Here is a 22368-nt window from a genome sequence, read left to right on the forward strand (position 1 = left end):
CATATATATTAACCTACACTCACTTTTTTGTAGCAAAATGTAGAGAAGCGAAGCTGTTTCTGAGCTGTTTTATTACAAAAAACGAGCATATGGCTGATTGTGTCCCATCTGAAATGCAAATGGTGGAGCTACGTGGAGAGAATTACTATTACTTGAGCAGTAAATGTTTCCTAATGAAGTGAGTTTGACTAAGGTGGGAAGCTGGAAACGGCTGCGGGAAGAAATTATGACAGTTAATATTTTGGTGGAGCAGAACATTCTTATTCCGCTGATAAGGAGGTTCTTAGGAAATTGACTAGATTTTTTTTTCTTATATTCTGTATGTTCATCAGTGTGGGGAAATTGTTACACAGGGGCCCAGACTCTTTTCTTCCACTGGTTATGAAATCATAATTTAATTTATAACCAGAACTTTTCACCTTTGGCATCCTTTTGAGCTGGAGTTTTCTGTATTTTGTGAACATTTGGGGGAAATAGGTCTACCCAATGTAAAGAAAGTCTAAAAGATGATGCGTACTGGTTCCACCGATTTTCATCACCCTGGGCACGTTTGCAGAGGCCAGAGGCCAAAGAGGGCGATGGAGAAATCTGACCCATGCTGTCTAATTTCCTATGCTTCCTCTTTCCACCAAAGTTTTTCTCTTGCATATATCCTTCTACACTTCCAGTGGTTGAAGGTGTTCAGATGTCTGCTGTGAATGGGAGGCGAACTGGCTTTTAAACACTTTATTAAATCAAGCAGCAAGGCTAGAAGCTGACATTTCCATTACTTAACTTTCCAAGGGGATAGCTGTGGAGTTGGCACTGTGAGGTTCAGCACAACCAGTGGGCTGGAGATAGAGCATCGGTAGCACTACTTTGCCTTAAATGTCAGAAGGAGCCAGGAAGACTTTAGATAGCAGCATGTGCACAATTACGTGCTCAGAAGAGCTGAAGCAGCTGCCAGGTTAGACCTCTGGCTTTGTCCCCGGGCAGGATCACATCGGAGTTAATGTAAGCCTTGCTGAGGATGAGCTGTCCGTTGCATAGCACGGTCGGGGCGGGGACGGAAGATTAGCATGCCTTTCGCTTGCTGATGCCCAAGGGTGTCTGACAATGCTAATGATAATGAAATCGGAGAAACTTAAAGAAAAAAGGCTGCAGCCTGCTGTCGGTGAAAGTAATCAGGCTTCTTCATCTTCTGAGCAATGGTGAGGCTTGCTGGGGTCCAGATGTGTCCACATTAATGTGTTAGTTCAGATCTAGACCAGACTTTTGAAGTGAATCCCCCTACTGTGCTTTGGTTCCTGTCTCAGGGCAGCCCAGGAGCTCCCGAGCAGGGTCGTCGTGGTTCTGGCGATGTCCCTAAGCTCCCCAAGGACAGGGCCGCTGCTGCCCTGCCTGTGCTTGCCCACGCTCTGATCTCGGCCATGGGACCCTTCTGCATGCAGAGAGCACATCGCCAGGTCAGGACTGGGCACTGACCTTCCTGGGTGACACCTGGGTAAGGCTTTTTGGTTGCTGCGCTATTCAAATGATTCAGAAAGTGCTTGTGCAGAAAGTGTCTCCTAAAAACAGCATTCCCCTGGCTTTGATACTGAGTAGGCCCACCTCATGCAGGAGCCGGGGGAGATCCCACCACCACTAGACACAGTGCAGGGTACAGTCACATCACTAGTGTCGGTCTTGGCAGGTGGTTTTATCCCAGTAGGGTGAGACGGCACTTCAGCATCACATCTTTTATTATGATCAGAGTGCCTATAGGTGCTGTAATTGTTATCAGAATTAAATCATAAATCAGTATAAAACCTCACTTATGCAGTGTTGCATCCAATGGGCAGCACCTCAATGGAGGTGAATTTTGTGGCTTCTTTAATTGCAAGAGGGCGCAGCAGCTTGAATTATCTGCATATCTGCTTGGGTGTTCTTTGATTTACAAGAAATTAGAAGTGGTAATGCTGTGGCATAGTTTTCCATGTATAACACACTTATTTTTTTAATCTTTCCTTTTGCTTGCTTTTCTTTTCTGTGTCTCTTCCCCCTCCCCACATTTCATTTCCATCCAGAAATATAAATGACCTCTTGACAGAACTTTCCACTTTCATTCTGTTGATTTGCATTGCGCAGTCAGGAGAATACAAACACTTTTACTTCTGAGATGTATTTATGATGTCATGAAAAAACTTCCTCACATTAGCTTCTTTTTTCTCTTTCTTTATCATTTCAGGTGTGTGTGCAACATTGACTGTTCTCAAACCAACTTCAATCCTCTTTGTGCTTCCGATGGGAAATCTTATGATAATGCATGTCAAATCAAAGAGGCATCATGTCAGAAACAGGAGAAAATTGAAGTCATGTCTTTGGGTCGATGTCAAGGTAACTCTCATAACAAAACTAATTTCAAAGAATGTTTTCAATTTTTGTTCCAAAAAAAAAAAAAAAAAAAGTACGAGAGCTGGCTTCTTATTTGGCACTTCTTATGTTTCCATTAGACTCTTGCAATTTATATTGTAAAGCACAGGATGCAGGTGGGGGCAGAGCCCTCTATGGTACAGATGCCAAGCGAGGCATGAGGAGTGGTGTGCGTAACCCTTCCCACACCCTGCCCACAGCGGTCGGGGACTGTTTTGACTGGTGTCAAAATCAGGCACCTGGATTTTGCCCAGGGCAGCTTGCCCAGAGCTCTGGCCTCTGGGTAGGAGTCGGAGCAGGACAGCAGAAGAGCCCCTCAGATACATCTTGCCACCCAGGATGGATCTTCTGTTGCTCCCTTACTGGAGCAGCATGAAGCAATCTCAGCAGGCCAAAGACATGCTCCCAGACATGGTGCTGGTGTTTGTTTCCCATGTGACCTGCACTGGTCCCACAAGACGCCAAAGGTGCCTGGAAGGAAATTTTGCCAGTAGCAGCTCAAGGTCCTCTGTGTTTCTCCATGAATGCCATGCTTCTCTGTGCCCAGCTCATGGGCTACTACATCACCTATAGCCCTTGAGCTGGCTTTAAAAACTATTTTGTTCTAAAATAAAAATGAAGAAAATTTGCCTTTAAATAGCTCCCGTAAATAAAGTGTCTACTGAGGCTCAGACTCTTATTAGTTTTTTTCCCCCCTTAGCTTCTGACCTATAAATCCTCACTACATCTAAGGCTGTACTATACAGGTATGTTAAACACGTTCTAGTTTATTCCTATCTTTAACCACCCGACATGGCAGTTCATTTCAGGGTACATATTAAAACTCCCCAATTACTTCAAATAGAGCGGAAATGACAACTCCTGCTTCATACTGATATATTTATCCCAGCTGCAATCTGTTATCACATATTGTTAGGAAAAAAATGTGTTTTCTTAATGGAAGATGTTTCATGTTTCATTCCAAAAAGCTGGATCCTGCTGTTTTCACCTGGCAGGCCCACGGGACCTTTGCAGCCAGCAGCAATGCTGTGCATGCAAGCAAAGCTACATTTGCCTGGGCACGGGCTGCTGGGGCATAGTCTGTATCAAGTACAGGCTCCCCATGCAACTCAACACATTTCTTTTCACACAGATAATACTACAGCAACTACAAAATCAGAAGATGGGCATTACGCAAGAACAGATTATGCAGGTATGGTTCCTATTCTGTGAGAATCACAATTCGCAGGAACTGTGTAAGTCTCTTTTCTCCTCAGTTTGCTAAAGTGAGTTGCCCTTACCTTCTGGTATGGTTTTCTCGGTTTACTTTAAGAAAACACTGTCTTTGCATTACTCTTTCTTTTGCTAGAAACTCTCTTTCTTCTTAATAAATGGTCATCTTCCATTTTTGTCAATGTACAGATATTCTGGCCATAAAACACCTATTCTAACAGTGGAAATAAGCATTGTGAATTATTTGCCAGAATTAGCATACATTATTGAAAATTATTGAATCAGTGCACTAGATTATGCATATTTTTGTCACAATATACAGGTTTCAGAAACTGAAAATCCAGAGCGTAGCACAGCTATGATACCATGAAAATTTGCCATAATAGATAATATTACCTGTCGGTGTTTAACTATAAAGTTAATAAGGTTCTTAAAATGTTGGGGTTTTTTAAGTGATAAATGGGTTTAATTTATCTAGAAGCTACAATAAAGTATAATGGCTGAATAGCCTTATATGGCATTTGAAATTAAAAACATGTAAATACTAGTGAGGTTTGGGAGACATTTTTTACACCCTTTGCCTGGGAGGATTGATTTAGAAATTGGATGTGTGTGTGCACGCGCACGTGCATGCAAATTTCACAGCTCGCACTGAGAATTCAAGCCTTTGGGAAGGTACTGTGAAAATGGGTCAGGTGATGCATTCATTGCTTAAGTTTGTGATATTTTTGTGTCTTGAGAGTATTTAGAGAGTGTAGGTGCAAATTGCTGGGTTTACCTGAGCAGCTTGCTGCACAGCTTAGGTGGAATCCAGCTGATGGTTTCACAGGTTGTAATATTTCTTACCAGGAGAGTCCTCTGACATAAGTTAATTGGGCTGGTCATCTTTTGTGAGGGCACTTTGTGCATGATGTCCCCGCGTTAATAGGGTACCCACCCATTAGAAATTATTGTTCTGTATCTACTTAAAAATGGTGCGTGATGATTAAAACACAGAGCTATGAATAAATGATGTCTCAGTGAGGCAGAAGAGTGATCGGTATTGAGTGTGACTGCAGCACGAAGCAGTGAGGGTAGAAATTTCTATGGAAAGTAAATGCTGCGATTAATTTCCAAAAGGACAAAGATGAGCTATGGTCCAGATATTTCCTACCACCAAGGAGCCCTTCTATGGGTGAAAAGTCATGCAAAGAGAGAAGTCTTCAGTCTCCTACCCCCAAACCCTTGATTGCTCTCAGCTTTTTTCTGTGAGGCAGCAGTCAGTTTTCTTAAAAGGCTGGAAGGGCTGAGGTTGTGTCCTGTGGTGGGCAGGAGATAGAGCCAAGTAGGCCAAAATGATTTATTTTAAGTTAGAAATAAGGACAAGTAATACTGTTGTGTTAAATCGTTTATCTTCCTTTCTGGAGAGCTGAGGAGAGCACTGGCATCATTAAGCCAAGATGAAGGCCTGCAGTCCCTTTTTAAATGTTGCACAACCTGTCCTACTCTGCTACTGTCTGGTGGTTTAGGTTTAGGATGGCAGTGACCCACATCACCTAGAGAGGAGGCGGCGCATTTAAGCATGAAGGAACTGAGTTGTAACAAGAAGGGAGGAAAGGCAGGTTGAGGATTAGGGAGGAGGAAGAGATCACAGCGATGACAAGAGAAAGCCAAGTCATGGGTCACAGAGGAAGAGGTGCACAGACGGCACCTTCAGCTCAAGCGGGCAGGAGGAAGAGAACAGCTCTGGCTTAGGAGAGAGGTAATATTTCAGCCCACACTTGAGAGGAGAGATGGTGGGTAGAAGAAAATTGATTGCAGCAGAATGTTGTCAGGGGTTGGGAGTTGAGCAGGGAGCACAGGAGGAAACTGGGTTACTGGGTAGGGAGGAGGACAGAGCTACAGCACAGAGGAGTGGGTCTGTAGTGGAAATGGTCTCCGAGTGCAGAGAGGTCAGGAGTGGGGGAACAGATGGTCCAGTGAGAGGTGATGGGGGCCTGTGGAGAGGAGACAGGGCACCTCACTTCCCTAGAGCAGTGGGAGGGATGGAGACATCCTGAATCATCAGTGAGGTCCAGTAGGTACCTCTTTGGCACAGAAAGGCACCATCACTGCACCTTAGCGAGCAGATCCTGGAGGCTTCTGGTATGGCTCAGGCCCCAGTGGGCTTCTTGAGGGCAGTGACTGTGTCCCCTGGATGGGTCTCATCAGGTACCATCCATTAATTTAACCTGAACCACAGTCATGTGCACCAGCTGATGTCTTCTTTTTGTGCACCTATTATTCCTGCTTAAATTTTTCATTTCTACATATGGTGACAGCATGTAGGGTGAAAGTTGCAAGTTCATGCAGGGCAATCCACATGTCTCCAGTGTCTGCCAATGTTTGTGGCATAACTCTGCTGGGAGACCCCAGGGGAAAGGGACCGTTGTATCAAAAAGCTGTAACAACTCCAGCCTCCCAGAAATAGTTGGTGAAAAGGAAGACAGCAGTATAAAACTGAGGCTTGGTGAATATTCAGGCTTCAGCATTTGTCAGGCAGGAAGCTCCATGCTGTCCTCATGTTCTTTCAAGTGCAGAAACATTTGATGATGGCTATTATAGGAATGTGGTACTTTTTTCCCCACCTTCGTATCTCCTCAGAAGGGAAATGCTGCCCTGACCATGGGGAGCTTTGTGTGAAAAAGCAGCAGTTCCTCAGCCGTTGTGCCTCTGAAGCAATTTCCTCAGGCCTGTGCCTTTCCAGAGAATACCTTTGTTCTCTACCATTTAATGGCACTAGAAATCGCCAAGACCATGAGCACTACACGCTTTTAAAAACACTGGCTCGTATGGACTGACTTTCCCAGGGGAGAAAATAGCAGTGGGCATAATTGATGTTGTCAATTATGCTAATGCAGCAGTGCCAAATGCTCTTTGCAGAGATTGTGGTAGCTGAGTAGTGTGGGTTTTTCCATAAACACCCCCGCACACTCAATGTGGGGTCCCAGGAAGGCAGCAGCTTTGTGAACAACCACAAGTCCCAACACCCAGCTGACTTTTTCTTATTAAACTATTCAAACCGTCCGTTCAATCAGTGTCTTTGCTCCCTCCTGTTCTTTCAAGCCCAATGATCCTTGCAAATAACACACAAATCTTTTCGTTTGCAAAACTGAGAGTACTCGTTCCTTTGGAGTATAAATCTTTGCATTAAGTTTACATTACCGTGGGTTTTTTAAGGGCTCTTACTTTACACAGGCAAGATTTACTCTAGCATTGGAAATGCCTGACTAATGTCAGAGACACCCAAAAAAGCAGTGTCCCCTTTTTAAGCAAAGCAAACATGGAGAGAGTGGGCCGTTGATGGCCCTTCTCTGATGGTGTCCACCTCTCCAGGTTCACCAGTCCACTCTTGCCATGGCTGCATATGCAATACGTGTCAGCACAGCGTCTGTAGGCATGTGTGTTTGTGTCTCTCTCTGTGCAGTTCTGGCCTCTCATTTTTCTGAAACCCCAAAGTATTTATCGGACTTGGGGGGATTTTCACTCTTTTCAGCAAATGGCAGATTGTTGACACTGATCAAGTTTGTGAAATAACATTTGGTTTAGTCAATAAATGAATGGGTGGGATTTTTCCCAAAAATCCAATAGAAATACCCTTTAGCTTGCAATTTCCATGAAGGAGCATTTTAAAACATTTTAAGTGTAATATATATTTTGGAATGTAGTGTCTGAGCTGTCATTGATGTTTTCTTGAATTTCACCGTTATATATGTAAAGATGTTGGCTGTTTCGATGGCATTTTTGCATTCAGAGTCTAGGCAATCAAGGAGTTTTCATCTTGTTTATTCATTTGCCTATTTATTTTTATTCTTCAATATTTGTATTCCCTTCTTAAGACCTGGATATTAGCAATTATCCCCCTAACTGATTTTATCCTTTCTCATTATCAAATTACAGAGATTTTTTTCAAGCCCTTTTGAGCACTGTAAAGAATAAGTCAGTATGGATGAACCATATTTCAATGTTATATATTCATGAAAATTGTCAGCGAAGACACTGACAAATTTGATAGACCTATTCAATAAGATCATCTTCCAGGCCAGACAAACCTCCCTATATGAGCATTGATTAGATCAAGTCTCAGCAGCTGAACATCAGCAGCACAGCAAAGCTGATGGAAAGGGGAAGAAGGCATTTTCAGCCCCAATAGTCTCCTTTGGAGAAAAACACACATCTGCAAATGGTCAGCGTCAGCTTATTTTTGGGTTCCTCAATGGAGGTAAACCCTCCCTTGGCAGGAGCCTCAGGTGGTGCTTTCTGCAGTCTTGGCTAGTCCGGGGAGTCTCTTGCAGGCAGTGCCGTGCCCCTTCTTGCTGATGCTGTTGCTGTGCCAGGGAAACGCTAACGAGCACAAAATGCTGCACGTCTGCTCATGGCTGCTCTGTTCCCTGCTCTCCCCCCTGGTTTCCCATGGGATTCCAAATCTACACGACAGTCTTGGATCTTTTTCAGACTGCTTTCTGGCACTGAGGCCTTCCTGGCACTACTGGAGGTGCTCGGGCAAGTAATCTGGCAGATGGCTGTGTTGCCCAAACAAACTGAACGCTCCACCAAAAAGGGCAAGATCCATCTGTGTCAACACATCATCTTCCCTCGGCTGGGCCAGGGCTGTGAGATGAAGGCCACAGGAGCCACCCCGCAGATTCCCCACTCCAGGGATAAAGAAAAGTCTTGGACTCTTCAAAGAGTCTCTTCAAAAGTCCAAGAGTCTTGGACTCCAAAATAAATGCAACATAATATTTATGTTTGAGAAAAGAAAACTATCCTAAAACTTTACCAAAACCTGCCACCCTGCATCCTTAACTTCTAATCCCTTTGAACGGGAGAACAAGCCGTGCCTATCAAAGAAAATGTGGAGAACTGGCACTGGTGCACGACCCAGCACACGTGAGAAGCACTGGGGTGTGTTGCATCCCTTTCTTCACAGGCTTGATACAGAGCCCGCCAAATTCACTCACAGTCGTCTTCATTGTCTGTAATAGGCCTGGAGAGGGGCCAGGAATCAGAACAGCACTACTGGATTTCTACAGAGACTATTTTTTTTTACTTCCCCGCCTCCCCCCCATTCCCCCCAGGAATAAAATATGAGAACTTCAGACTAGATTCCTTCTCCAGATTACAACATTTTCAAAGTAGGTTAAGTTTTGAGTGTAAACCACTTGACATTGTCCCTTTACGTTAGATTTTGTGTCTACTACCATGTCAGCCATTTCCTAAACTGGTGAAGAATAATAAAGCCCCAGAGCTTAGCTATGGGATATAAACTATCATGCAGTATTGCTCTGCCTTTGTGAACAGGCTTTCCTTTCTTCTTAATGGAATTAGCAAGTGAGACATAATGCTGAGCACCGCGCATCTATCACAGCTAGAGAGAAACCATTTCTCATCTGCAGCTTTGTAAAAACGCTGGGGAAATTGCATCCTTGTATATGCAGATTTGCTTGGCTTTCGATTCCGCAGACTCCAAGTCAGAGGTTGTCACACTAAACAAATAGATTATTTAGGAAGCATTCCTGCTTTTCCATCAAATCACTTAAAAATTGAAAAAAAAAAACCCACATTTAAATATTTTGACAGCTGTGTGGCAGCATGAATGCTCTCTAGTTGCATCCTCTGCCTGCACTCACACACATAGGCACATGCACTCCTAGTGTTTGGGAGTAAGAGAGTTATACAATCGATACATTTCTTTAAAAATGTGAAGCTTTTAAATGTTGCTGCATTTGTTAGTAACATTTGCAAGTGCAAGGTTTTATGAAAATACACATGTGCATAAGTTTTATGCACAGTCGAAGTCCACAAAAGGTGGCAGCTGAGCTCTACAAAACAAAGAAGAAAAAATCAGTATAGGTTGTATTTCAGCTGTACAATTTAGGGTTTTTTGGCTTGTGACTTGACGAAAGCCACGAGAGCATCTCCCTCTGGGAGGTGTGACTGTATTATGCCCCACATGCCTGAATGTCCTTTAAGAAGTCTGATCATTCAGAAACGTACAGCTGAAGTCTGGGGCACATAAACTCAAGATGATGTAAGAACAGAGCCAGTCTCCACTTACAAAATAATTTCTTAATAAAGGCAGGTAGGGAAGGCATTTTGGTCTTGTTTTATCTACCTAATCCAGGCACTCCTGGCAGAAAAGTTTTCAAAAAGTAGAACAGAGGCAATGTCTCCGCTCATTGCGTGGAACCTGGAGGTTTCCAAAATCAAGCTCAAATTTACCATTGCGGAAAGTAGTATAGTATTTACTCAGGAATAATAACAGTGTGTAGCTTAATTTAATTTATGGAGCACTATAAAACACAAGTAAGAAAACTATTCCTATTCTGGGTTTTTTCTGGCTGATTTTCAAAGGTGAGAGAGAGATCACCATATTCTGGTAGCACGGTGGTCTCCAGCCATTCTGCTGCCTTGCAGTTCCTCCACTGTTTTTGATATCCAGAAGAAAATCTAAAAAGTAGAGATAGAGGCCAGCTGGTAGGTTAATAAATCTTACTGTCAGCTACTTCTGAACTAAAGTCTGAGTAGCCAGGAGCATCAGTCCCAACTACTCACTCGGCCCCCAAACCTTCACTTGTCCTGGGTGCTTTTTTAAATGAAAAATAGCAGCTCCTTCTTTCTGTATTTTAAGTCCTGGTTTTCAAAAGGTGGAGTTTGGAAAGTCCCACTCCAACATTTTTCTGTGTCATCAGGACAACCGGATGCTTTATTCCTAAAATATAAAAAAATGGGGCATTAATGCAATTGTCTAGTGGTGGCCACTGCAGCGTAGGCTGCTCTGTTTTTCTTCTATAGAACATTCTCAATCCTGCATCTTCATCTTACTGAAATCTATGTAATTTTTTTTGGAAGAGGAGACAGGCACACTGAGGTAGAGGTCACGCAGGAGCCTCACATACAAGTCCCATGCCAGGAAGGTAGCTGCAGCACTCCGGAGTGCTGCGCCATGTGATTTAACAGCACTTACTCCTAACAGTCTTTTCCTGAGGAGCATGCAAAATGAAAACAGGCTTATGGAGATTTTAAAAACAAGCAATAGGGAGAGAGAAATATTGCTCATTTAATCTGCCAGCCTCAAGAGAATACCTCACTTTTTATGAGAGTTCTCCTTTAACTTTCAGTCGCATGTGCTAAGCTTAGTAAAAGCATGCCTTGTTTTTTTGGATTTCTGTTTTTTTGTGGGTTTATAATGAGAGAAATTGTGCCTTTTCATTACTGATGTTTTCCCGGTGTCATGCTCATAGAACCTGTAATTGTTAGCATTAAAACTTAAATTAGGTCTCAGGTGAACTGCTAAACATCTCTTTACCTAGACTGATGTAGCTCAAGGAAAAAGAGCGTTTCCATTTGTGCCTTTAAAGCTTAGCCCTTAATTTAGTCACTAATGAATGTGAATCAAAAGTTGCAGAATTCATTTGTGCTTTCTTCCCATAATAAACAAATTCAGTAATGTTGTGAGTGAACATTATAAAGAAAGCTATTTGATTTGCGTAGAAGCTCAGTAGCCTGAAAATTCAGTATGTCCAGGCAAAGAATTTGGTCTGTAGGAAATAAACAGGCAAAGCAAGTACCAACTTGTAACACCGATATTGGCATTGGCAGCATAAAAATGACAGAGTTGAACTAGGCTATTTTACTGTTGGCAGCATCCCTGAAATATTTAAGTCCTAGAAATTAATTCAGGTGTCAAGATTTGGCGTGAGGGCGGAGTTTGCAATGCACGTATATTTTTCCATCTGGGGTTTACGTAAGAACAGTGCAAAATTCATAAAGCTCACTCCAGACACTGGCTCCCACTTCTGCTTCTCCAAGGCTGTGTACCTTACTGGTTGTTTTTTCCCTTACACTATCGTGTAAGCAGTCCTTTGTAACATTTTGCTCTGTTAAAGGTTATGGATAAAAAAAGAAATTGTATGTGCAGTAGAGATGAGCAGACCTGAGTTCACACTGGCATTCCTACAGATTCTTCAGTTTGTGTCCGAGTCCCTAAACACGTCATGTGTCATTTACATATGTTTTGTCTTATTTGGACCATAGAAATCCATCCTCCTAAGCAAATCTGAGCGTTTCAGTACCCGCTGATCTTTTTGTCCTCTGCTCAGTATCTGTGTTTTGATCAGAAGAATGAATAAGCTCAAAGGGAGGCAGAGCTTGCAGAAAAAAGACACTTTCCTGCTTATACATAAAAATGTGATCCCTAAAACTCAAAACAACTTGAATTGCACCAGATTTCTCAGATTGTCTTTAACCAGATACCTTCTTTCTAAATAGGGCCTCTAATGGCAAGGGATACCCAGAAGAAATGAACACAGGAAGGGACCCTCAGAAAAACACTTTCATGGTTTGCAGTCATGCTAGTTGTTATGCTCTATCTAAACACACTCCCAGAATTTGTTTTCCCAACCTTTGTTTTCAGAGGTATATGGAAGTGAAGATCCAGCAATTTCAGGAAATCAAGATCTGCCACTGTTGAGCTGCCTTGAACATGTAGAATATGCACCATAATATTTGGCCCTGCAGAGCATGCAGGCTCTGCCATTGTGAAAGGATTTACAGTTTATCAAAAAAAGGTCATTTATATCTGACTAAATCACATTTGTGGCACCAAGTTAATACCGTATCTTTGCCACTTCGTAGATGGCATACCCCCCCACTTGCAGGCCCCTCCTTTGAGCTGTACCAGCATTAAGTAACAGGACTCTATATTAACTCTATCTAACAATGCAGGAGTCTGGCCGTGAAGTGGCTTTCACAGATCTGTACTTAAATTTACTGCAGGCAGCCCCAAACCCACTTCATATCAGAAGTCATGAGGAAGCTTAGGTTCCTCTCCCTTTGGGGTCTAGAAAAACCGTGCAGCCTGGTTCTTCTGTACAACCAACTAAAGCATGTAGGTACAGTCTGAGACATACCATGATGGTGCATGGTGGCGTGTGTGACTCCTCTGGTGCTATGCTATGATGGCTGGGTTTCACCCTGGGTCAGCTGTGGTTCTGTTTTAGGTATCAGTCTGTAACTCCTAGCACTTCATCCACATGCCAGGAAGATGATAGATACCAACTGTCTCTGGCCTTTTGACGTGTCAGTGAAGGCATTTCCCTCTTCATAGCATCTTCTTTCCCTTTTCAACTCCCTGCCTCCCCTACAAGAAAGGAAAGTAAAAAAAAAAGCTATTTGAGACAAGACTCTGCCAATCTTCCCCAAGGAATAGACTGGGAAAATTAATCCTGTTGTCTGGACTGGGGGAGGAATTTCACTCACCCTTAGTTCCACCCTTCCTCTGGGCTCCAGGCACTTTGATTAGCTGAAGAGTCGTCCTTGAAGGATGCTGTTCAAGATGGTGCACAGCAGCTGTTTGCCATCCACAACACTCATTTGAATTAGTTAATGGATATTAAGGAGTACCAGAGTGTATTTTTATGCCTAGCAGCTCTATTTTAGGCCTAGTTTCTGTAAATCGGCTGTTAGGAATTACAGAGCCTTCCCAAGAATTTGAGAGTTAAAGTTATAATGAGATGCTAGAATATCCGTTTTCAGGAAACATCAACATTTAAATATTTGTGTTTGATCTAGTCTGAAATGTAAAAAAAAATTATTTTGAAATATTCATAGAACTGAATTTCTTCAGAATTTTGTTTCATGGGATGTTTTGGCATTCTTTATGAAATGTTAGATATCAAAATATCATGAGATGAAAGCATATGACAGTTGTAATAAATAAGTTGTATAGTAAGGAAAGTTGCTACTTAGAACTGACTGAAACATCATCTTTTCTAGAAGGAGTATCATCATGTCAAATTACAATACAAACACGAGATAATTTGATCATTTAGACATGTGAAATAGTAACCTGAGCCTTAAGATAACAAAGGCTTTCACCTAGACTCAGGAAGGATAAATGTATCTGTTAGAATGAAAAAGAAATATGGTTGGGGAAGAAAAGAAGGAACTTCAGAATTAGACTACATGGAGCCAAGTAGCAGGTTTTGCCTAGTTTAATAGATTTGAGGAAAGGAAGCAAAGACAGAGAAATATCTTGCTGCATCATTTTCACTTTCCTGATGGGTCCACTTCTTTTCATTGAATGCCTCTGCGAAAACCCATATCTTGCACTGATTGTTCAAGCAATGTGACGAACCTATTCTTTTTGTATTTCTTAACATTTAGTTTATGAGACACTGAAACCGCTAGTGACAGAAAATTGTTACTTAAGAAAAATTGAGATGGTTTTAGGCAGTAGAAATGCAGCATTTTGAATATCAGCTATACTGTTTCCACTGCCTCTTTCCATAGAAGCATTTCTCTGCATTTGGGAGAAACCCAGCCTCGGCAGTTTGAGGCACACATCTGTACCACCGAGCAAGGGGAAGTGCTCTTAAAAACTCAGATTTGAAACGCAGCATTTACCTGCTTAGCAAGGTGACTTCTTACACGCTTGGGCTGTCATTTTACCATGTACCCATGAGCATTAAGTTAGCGTGAAACTCTCTTCCCGTAAATACAACAGCTGTAAACGAAATGTGCTATTACAGAACCAGTGGCAGTGCATTTCAGAATGTTATCGGCAATGAATCGAAATGCGCTGCTTTGGCTACTGCTGCTATCACCAGCCTCAGCCGTTCTAGACAGCATTACATAATGGCAAAATATTTTTCAGGACGAGAAAAAAAAAAATTAAAACGCTCCCTTTGGTCTTAATCTCCCTTTTTTATTTTGTCTATGGTTTAAATCTGTGTCAGGTGTACATCAAAAGCACCCCCTTCCCCAGGGTATTTAATTTACAATTTCATTTGATAATGGAAGTGTACTTCCATCTAGCTAGGATGGGAAAGGATTAAATAAAAAACAGTTTTAAAATCAAGTAGCATAAGTCTAGCCTGTGTCCGTGCTCTGCAAATGAAGTAGCCGTGGAAGGACTTGTTATTAGTCTATAATATCAAAACTGATAAAATATTAGTGTTTTGTCAGGCGTAACATATGCTAAACATTTTCCTCTGCAGATTGCCTCAACAAGAACTGTGACTGTTTTTAGACACATCTGGCACTGCAGATTTTTTGTTTTTCCATCCTGCATTTCAGTGATTTAAAGGGCCTTGGCTGGGCAGAAGGATGTCAGCTGTTTGGTTGAAAATACCGTTATAAGAATGAATAAGATTTAAAGAGGCAGTAGGTAAATTCCTGGCCTCGTGGAAGCTAGTGGGAAAATGGCCATTGAGTTTAATGGCTTTGTGATTTCTCTGTATGGCTTTTTCATCCATTTTTATTCTTAGTAAATTTTCCATTTCCCGAAATTGCCCTTTCTTTTCCATTCAGCTTCTCCCACTTTGAATTTTAGCTCTAGGAGCGAGCACTGAGATAAAATACCAAAGCCTTTATATTTACACAAATACCATCTCTACAGCTCAATTCGGTGGCACTTCTGTAAGACAATAATAATAATAATAATAATAATAATAATAATAATAATAATAATAATGGCTGCGGGTGTATAAAAATAGTAAATGCAGGTATTCATTTATAAAAAAGATGTTCTTAATAGACTTTTCTGGCTGTGCATCAAAATGGGCTGCATGACCAGTGATGAATCTCAGGACCTCTGTGGTGTATAGAAGCTATTCTGCTCTTTATGGAAAGAAATAGCAGGGCAAGCTCTGTGCTCACATTGCGTCCTGTCATGCCCAAATACATCAACATGTAGAGGCTGGGGGAGCCATGGGGTCTGAAGAGAAGAGCTTGATGGGAAATGGGCATCATAAGGCAACCAGAGCCGGTCTGCAGCTGGCTTATTTCAGGAGGCAGAGTCTGAGCTGAGTCCATGGAGAAGTCACTTCAAGGACATTGTGCTTGTGGAAGAGTTTGCAGTCATCAGACGAGGAGAGCTGACATCTCCATAACAGTGTCTTCAGTGCAATGTGTGCCCTGGAGGGGTCTCTTTCATCTCCTGAGGCTGCCGATAGGCACAAAATATGTTCTGATTCATTGGGTGGTCTCCTCTCCACATCTCAGAGACCAGTTACTGCCTGATAGACCGTTGGCATTCGAGTAAAAGACAAAAAAGCTTAAATTTGTATGGCAGAATTGGACCCTTTTGTTGCAAAACCAAGAACAGGCAGAGGTTTCGGCTTTGTCCTTCCATTGCACAGCTTCATGACAGATGGGAAACAAAGTGTATCTTTGGTAAATTAGGTAAAAGAATATAGCAGGGTTTGCTGCAGTGGCATTTTATATTGATTTACCATTTTCTCCTACACTTAAAATTGGGAATAGTAAGGGATGTCTTCCCAGCTTAGGCATGGAAAGGAAGCATGTTGAACTCCTGATTACTGAGTAGGAATTTCTAATGTATAGTCTGCTAAAAACTGATCCTCTGAGCAGACGCAAAAGATTTTAACAATAGAACTGGGCAGATACAAGAAACCAAAGTTGCAGGCAGCGTGCACCAATTACCATCAGAGTTTTACAATGGAGCGCTCAGGGGAGACAAGTGAGTAAAACAGAGGCAAAGTGAGCAGGATTCCTCTCTCAGCAAGTGTGAGGCTTTTTGCTTTGTCCGGGAGGAGTGATCACAGTTTTGCAACATGCCAATCAATTGTATTTATTTTTCTGAATAGCCCAAACAAAAGCAGCGAAAAGCATGGCTGAAAGGATGCTTTTAGCCAACAATGGGCATATCTCTGAGTAGTCACAGGCCATTCAGTGTCAAGTTCTGGTAGCTAAAATAACCAAGATTTGCACAAGGGATTTGCCAAGCACGTGATTCAAGAAGCATTCAAAATACCATATATAGGAGTTACGTATTTTATTTTCAGTCTCCTATTTTCTTACACACACTTCCCCCAAATTCTGCAGCTCTTTCTTCAGTTTCCTGGATGAATTCTCTCAGGCGGCATGTTTTTACAAGCACAGATGCTACCTTCAAAAAAAAGAAAGGAGGGAAGGGAGCCAAATGGGTATCACACTCCAGCTTGGCAGCACCTTACTGACATGCGCCCCCCCAAAAAATAGGAAAAAACGAAGACTGCTTCTAGTAATCAAAACTGAATACAAAATTAGTGCAAAACGAGGGCTGCACAACCCTCAGGTTGTCAAAAGGACTGAAGGAAATGCCTTGTGGCCGAAATGATGTCCCTGACCTACTTGTCCGCGCTGTCACGTACCTGGGTAACCTTTCCATCTCTGTGCCTTCCATCAAACCTCCGTGACAGTTTTGCCATTCATACTTGCTTTCAGTTATAATTTTCTGAGTTTGTTTGGAGTGTGCAACCGAAAAGTAAATTCTCAAAACATTGTACTGGCAGGCCTAAAAATAAGTCAGAGACCTTTTCAAATACTGCTTCTTGCCATCCATTGATCTCCACAGAAAACAATCCATTCAGACCCAGAGGTCCTATTGGAAATTAGGGGACAGCCTGGTCATTGGATTAGGGTGCGCTTTCATTTGCAGCAGTTTCTCAAAACGAAGCTCCTGTTTTGTTTCATTGATCGCCTGCCCAGTCTTTCTGCCAGTAAAAGCCACTCACATAGCTGAAGAGACAGGGCGAGGATTGTTGGAAAATGCAGCTTCGTGTTACATAAGATGTACGTGTTCCTCTGAATATACTCAAGCAAATACAGAGGATAAATGCATCTCCATACAAACATGGAAACATGCTTTGTTAATCCACAGTTAAATTGCTTAAAAACAATTTTTATCAATGTAGTCCTTAAAAATTGCAAAAGCCACTCAATACTTAAATTCCTGCCAGCCACCTGCATAGGTCCCAAAGAGGGACTAACTTCAGGACACTGGGATTGCACGTGTGAACTGGAGACCTTTGGAGTCTATTATTGTAGGGATTAAAGGGGAGAGGAAAAAACTGAGTTTGACTTCCACATTTTCAGAGATGGATCAGAAATCCTAAATTAAATTTATAGAGTGTGCCCCCAGAAACACACCAAGCTTGAACGTGAGTTAGCCTGGTGGCAGTTGTGAGGCCATAACTTAGGGCACTACAATGCCCTGTTTTAGTATCCTCCAGAACGAATCTGCACCACAATTGTTGCCTATAACTCTCACCCAGGCTATCATTTCCTTCCATCAGAACCATGCTGCGTATTTTATCCCATTGTGTTTATGAAATAAGCCCTTAAACAGTTTAATTCCTGTATAGTCCTTCAGAGCCGTACAGCAATTGCAGCCAGTTGCAGCCTGCCCTAGTGCGAGCCACGTGCCAGCCAGCCCCACAGAGTCCTGCTGGGCACTGAGCACTTGCACCCTGTTCTCCCGCTTCATCATCCCCACGGAGGCAAAGGTACATCCTAGGTGAGCAGAGCTGCGCTGGCAATGAGAATCCTCTTTCTCTGGACAGGCACAGAACGCACAGCCCTCTCCAAGCCCCCTCCCCGCATCGTAAGTCGTGCAACTGTCCCCCCAGGGCAGTGCCAGCGAAATGATCTTGCTGCCTCTATACATTAATATTCTTGACACCCCTCTTAAAACTTAGGTCATGCATATCCATCTACTCTTGGAAAAGCGTCAGAAGGGTACAAATATCCCTTCGCTATTTTTAGGGCTGTATCAAAAGTATTTATCAGCTTTCTGGCACCTCATCCCATTTGTCATATTTGATGCTATCTGCCAATCTGTGGGAGAGGACAATGAAGTTCTTTAGAAATGCAGTGGCGAATGGGTGAAACTCCATAAGCTAAGGCTGCAGTGATGGTTAAAGGTGACTCCCGGGGGTTGTTGTGCCTGTTGTCACAGTTGGGAAGCACTTATCACTGTCCCCCAACAGCAGACGGAGCAGGGGCTCGAGGGGGTGGCTCATCGTCACCTCGGCATTTGCCCACCCACGGGGTAGCAGGGATGTGGAGGAGGTCTGCTCACAGCCATGGAGCAGGGCTGAGCTATGAGAGAAGGGGACAGATGATGTCTGGTGACTCCGCCATCCACTCTGCATGCCATCAACACTCCCACGCCGCCTGGTGATGCTGAAAGACCGCTTCCTTCAGCTTATACCCTTGGCTATGCATCCCAGCAAAAATATGTATGAGGACAGGGCTCAATCTGTGTATTATACATAATTCATACTACTCACACTAGGTGGTACGTGAGAGGTGTTGAGATTCTTGTTTTTCCATGCGCACGTTGCCAACAGGAAGCTCTTCCAGCTCCTCCGTAACACGTACCTCAAGGCCCTGCATCAGGTGGCTCTTTAATGTGCAGGTAACGTGTTCATCTGCCTCGTGCCACAAAATTGGGATGTTTTCCTAGCACTGTTGGTTTTTAGAAGGTAATGTATTCAGGTTGAAACTTTGCCCACATACCATCTGCTTCAGCCTTATCTTCCTTTGACAAGAAAGCTGAATATATAATGTCCACTTGGCTTTCCTGGCATTACATAAGGTAGTGGTTTCTCGTTAGGTTTGCAGTTTCGGAGCTCCCCAGCAGCTCAAGCTCCTGCTCTTGTTTTCAAGTGACAGAGCAGTGACAAAAATCAATACCGTCTTCATAGCTATAATGAATGTGACCTACCGCCTTTTTTAGGATGACCGTAAGCTTCCATCATATGACTGAGGCCTATTTGCAAATATTGATTTGTATGGCAGATTATCTGTAGCCATTTCATATGAAATCTTACGGTCTTGCAGTTTTGCTCCCCATGCTTGGTTTGGTATCAAAGGAACAGCTATAAATCAAAAGACGTTCCCATAGACACTACTGATAGCCAAGGTTGCCAAGTTATGAAAATGAGGTGTTTCGGGTTTTCTGAAGCTTCTTAAGGGGGATGGTCCTCAGAAAGCTCTAATTGAGTGAAAACACTGCTTTGGAGTCACAGCAGACCCTGTTTACTGGAAGGGGGGGGAGTGGAACCTTCATATGCAAATGTATGGCATTTGGAAATGTCATATAGCTGCATCTACATATAAATAAGCCGCGTTCCAAGTGCTGCACTAGCAAGGCTGCTTTGATACAGAGATTGCATAGTAGCACACAAAGCAGGAACAGCAGGACACCACTCTGTCAATTTTGGGGAGTTTTGTTCCTTAATCACCAGTTAACTAAGTTATCCTAATGTTGCCATGTTGTTGCGGGCTAGACCGGCCAGGTTGTGAAGAGCTGCTGTTTGGTTTTGCTGCTAGGAAGAAGCGTGTGTATGTGCTGCATGGGGCTGCGCGGCAGGGACGATGGTCTGGCTCATGCGCCCCAGAGGATAGCGCTGAGCATAGAGTTGCTTCCTATGTCAGCATCCCTCCTAGCCACCCTCTGCCTCTTTATGTAGATTCATGCCTGCTTGCTCTGAAGGAGACACGATTTGGTCATACAGAGAAGCATCTTCTACTGCTAACATCCACATGCTGGGATGGTATTTCCATTTCTGTTTAATCTGGTATTAAAGAGTAAATTGCAACTCTTAGACTTTTCAGAGGGGAAGGACATAGAGAGGAGCCTTAGTCTGGTTCCCACTGTCCATTTTTTACCACCTCCAGCATTGGCACTAATGAGTAGCTCGAGGAAAAGTATCTCGGGAGGGAAAGCGAGCCCTCGGCTGAGCTGTTGGGAGGAATTTCTCACAGAGGGGTGACACCCGCTCTGCTCGTGTCATGCCACGTGTGATGGATACAGCATTCGCCCCTCTGGCTTCAGGCACGCAGCCTAATTGGAGGGAACCTCACAAATCTCTAAACTGACACCAACTTTTTTTCAGCACAGAATTACAATAATAATAAGGTTAACTCATCCTCTAAGGGCTCTGTCATGAGCTGCCTAAGGAGATCATACGCAAGGAGAAAAACTACAACTTTATTCCTTTACATGGCTGGTTTCTGAAGGGGGAGAAAGCCGCTCCCACAGGGCCAGCAGCGTCTCTCTTAGATGGGGGATCTGAGTGAAGGGAACATCAGCAGCATGTCAAAAACAAAGACTAGCTGAGTTAGCACAAAGAGGGATTTAATCTATTCTAGGAATGGGGTTAACGCAGCTTTATTCAATCCTGGTACAAAAGAAGGAAGCACAAGCTGTAAGGGCCCCTTCACCTAGGGCTTTGATAAATCCACAATACAGCCCCACATCATTAAATCACATCCACAGCAGTGATCGCAGGCGTTGAGACCAACCCCTGTGGTGGCAGTCTTAAAAAGCTCCATCTGCGTAGGTTATCCACAAAAGTATTGAGAGGTGCCTTGGTGACAGCTAACACAGAGGTGATATGGGGACCTGAAGACCTTTCCAGTTTACTGGACTGGAAAGCAGGCAGGTGCCATTCACACGCAGCGATGAACCGCGCCGTGAAGTTGCTGAAGGAAGAGGCCAGTGCATCACCTCTTGATGTCCTCAAATCACATGTGGAGGCACTTGTGCAGCATCTGCTTTAAACAGCAGTGACCGCTGCTTTAACCGGTGGCCGCGGTAGGGGTCAGTGGATGAGATGGGGGGCGGGGAAAGCAGAGGAGGTCAGACAAGGTGAGGCAACAGCCTGCTTTACCTCTCTGAATGAAATGGTCACCCCAGGGAGGAGTTGTGTCTTATGTGAGCACCTGAACACTGAGAAAATGCTGGTTTGGAGCAACACGTTAGCCCACGTGGCGGTTTTTTCTTTTCTCTTTCAGCTTGGCTGATATTGTTGGGTGTTCCTGTTTAGATGTGTGAGCAATGGTTGCTAGCGTGTGCTTGTGCCACTGTGCTGTTTGGGGTTGTATTGCCATAGCTGCCTGGTAGTACCTGCTCATATGTGTAGGAGCCTCAGCTGCTAGGGGCCTGTACAGTCTCTAGGGTAAGGCATCTGTGCCTAGGCACAGATTGCCTTTTGCCGCTGAAAAAACAACTGAGGGTTAAAAAAAAAAAGGTTATGTTCAGTTTTCAGTAGACAAATGGTCTTTTTATGTACAGGAAAATTATTAAGAAGTTGCCTAATTTCAAGCAGTCTTTTGAAATAAGGAAGATATATTCACAGATGATGTATATAAAAGTACTCCTCAATTTCAAAAGTTCAGAGATAGCTTTAACATATATATAGTATAGCCCACATAGATATGCTGACAAGCTGAAAGTATTTTGTTCTCCATTTGAACATCTGGGGATTATTAGTGTCTTAATTCATTGGTTTCTATTATTAATTATGGCAGCAGGCTGAATAATTACGATACATTGCTGCAAAAGACAGAGCACAATATTTTTTTTCCAAGTGCACTAGGACATCTTGCCATCATCTCAAACATAAAAAGCACTAGATTATTTTTAAAAAGGAAAGTGGATGTTATCTTATTCCAGGGAACTCATTTGCATAGGGACATTTAAAATTAATAAATTACTGTGTTGAGCAAGCCTATTTTGTGCCTGAGAAAAGAAGCGAATGTAATTTAATTCACAAAGTTCCATTTCTTTTTTTCCTCTTGGTAAAGTAGCTAATATGGGGATGGTATTTTTTGTGCAGTTTATGTAGAAAGAACTAGCTTGAAGTTCGTACATGGAGTGGCTGCAGGATGAATTTAGGCTAGGGCTGCGGCATAGTGGTGCCAGACGTTTTCAGCTGACATTTGGTGTCTCACTTTCCACTAGCTCTCAGGGAGAGTGGGCTGATGAGCTCCCCCTTGAGCAGCAGCAAGCACTTCCTTCTGAATTTTCACTCCAACGCCCACCCAAACAGTGATTTTTAGGCGAGTTGCTTGTGCACATTTTCTTCATTGTAAAGAGACACTCTATATTTGTAAGATCAAGAGCACGGTTTTAAAGGTTTTAAAAGAAGGGAACATACTGTGTCAAGATAA

General features: G+C 43.0%; 1 protein-coding gene across 2 annotated transcripts in view; it reads left to right on the forward strand.

Annotated features, from left to right (window-relative positions):
- The window catches only part of TMEFF2 (transmembrane protein with EGF like and two follistatin like domains 2), a 134882-nt gene that overhangs the window by 97476 nt on the left and 15038 nt on the right, over positions 1-22368 (forward strand). For both annotated transcript variants that reach the window (XM_064451983.1, XM_064451982.1), the window contains exons 6-7: positions 2207-2355; positions 3524-3583. In XM_064451983.1, the coding sequence (XP_064308053.1) occupies positions 2207-2355; positions 3524-3583 (209 nt within the window). The remainder of the gene's footprint in view (positions 1-2206; positions 2356-3523; positions 3584-22368) is intronic.

This window comes from Phalacrocorax carbo, chromosome 5 (assembly GCF_963921805.1).
Source record: "Phalacrocorax carbo chromosome 5, bPhaCar2.1, whole genome shotgun sequence".
Taxonomy (NCBI): Eukaryota; Metazoa; Chordata; class Aves; order Suliformes; family Phalacrocoracidae; genus Phalacrocorax; species Phalacrocorax carbo.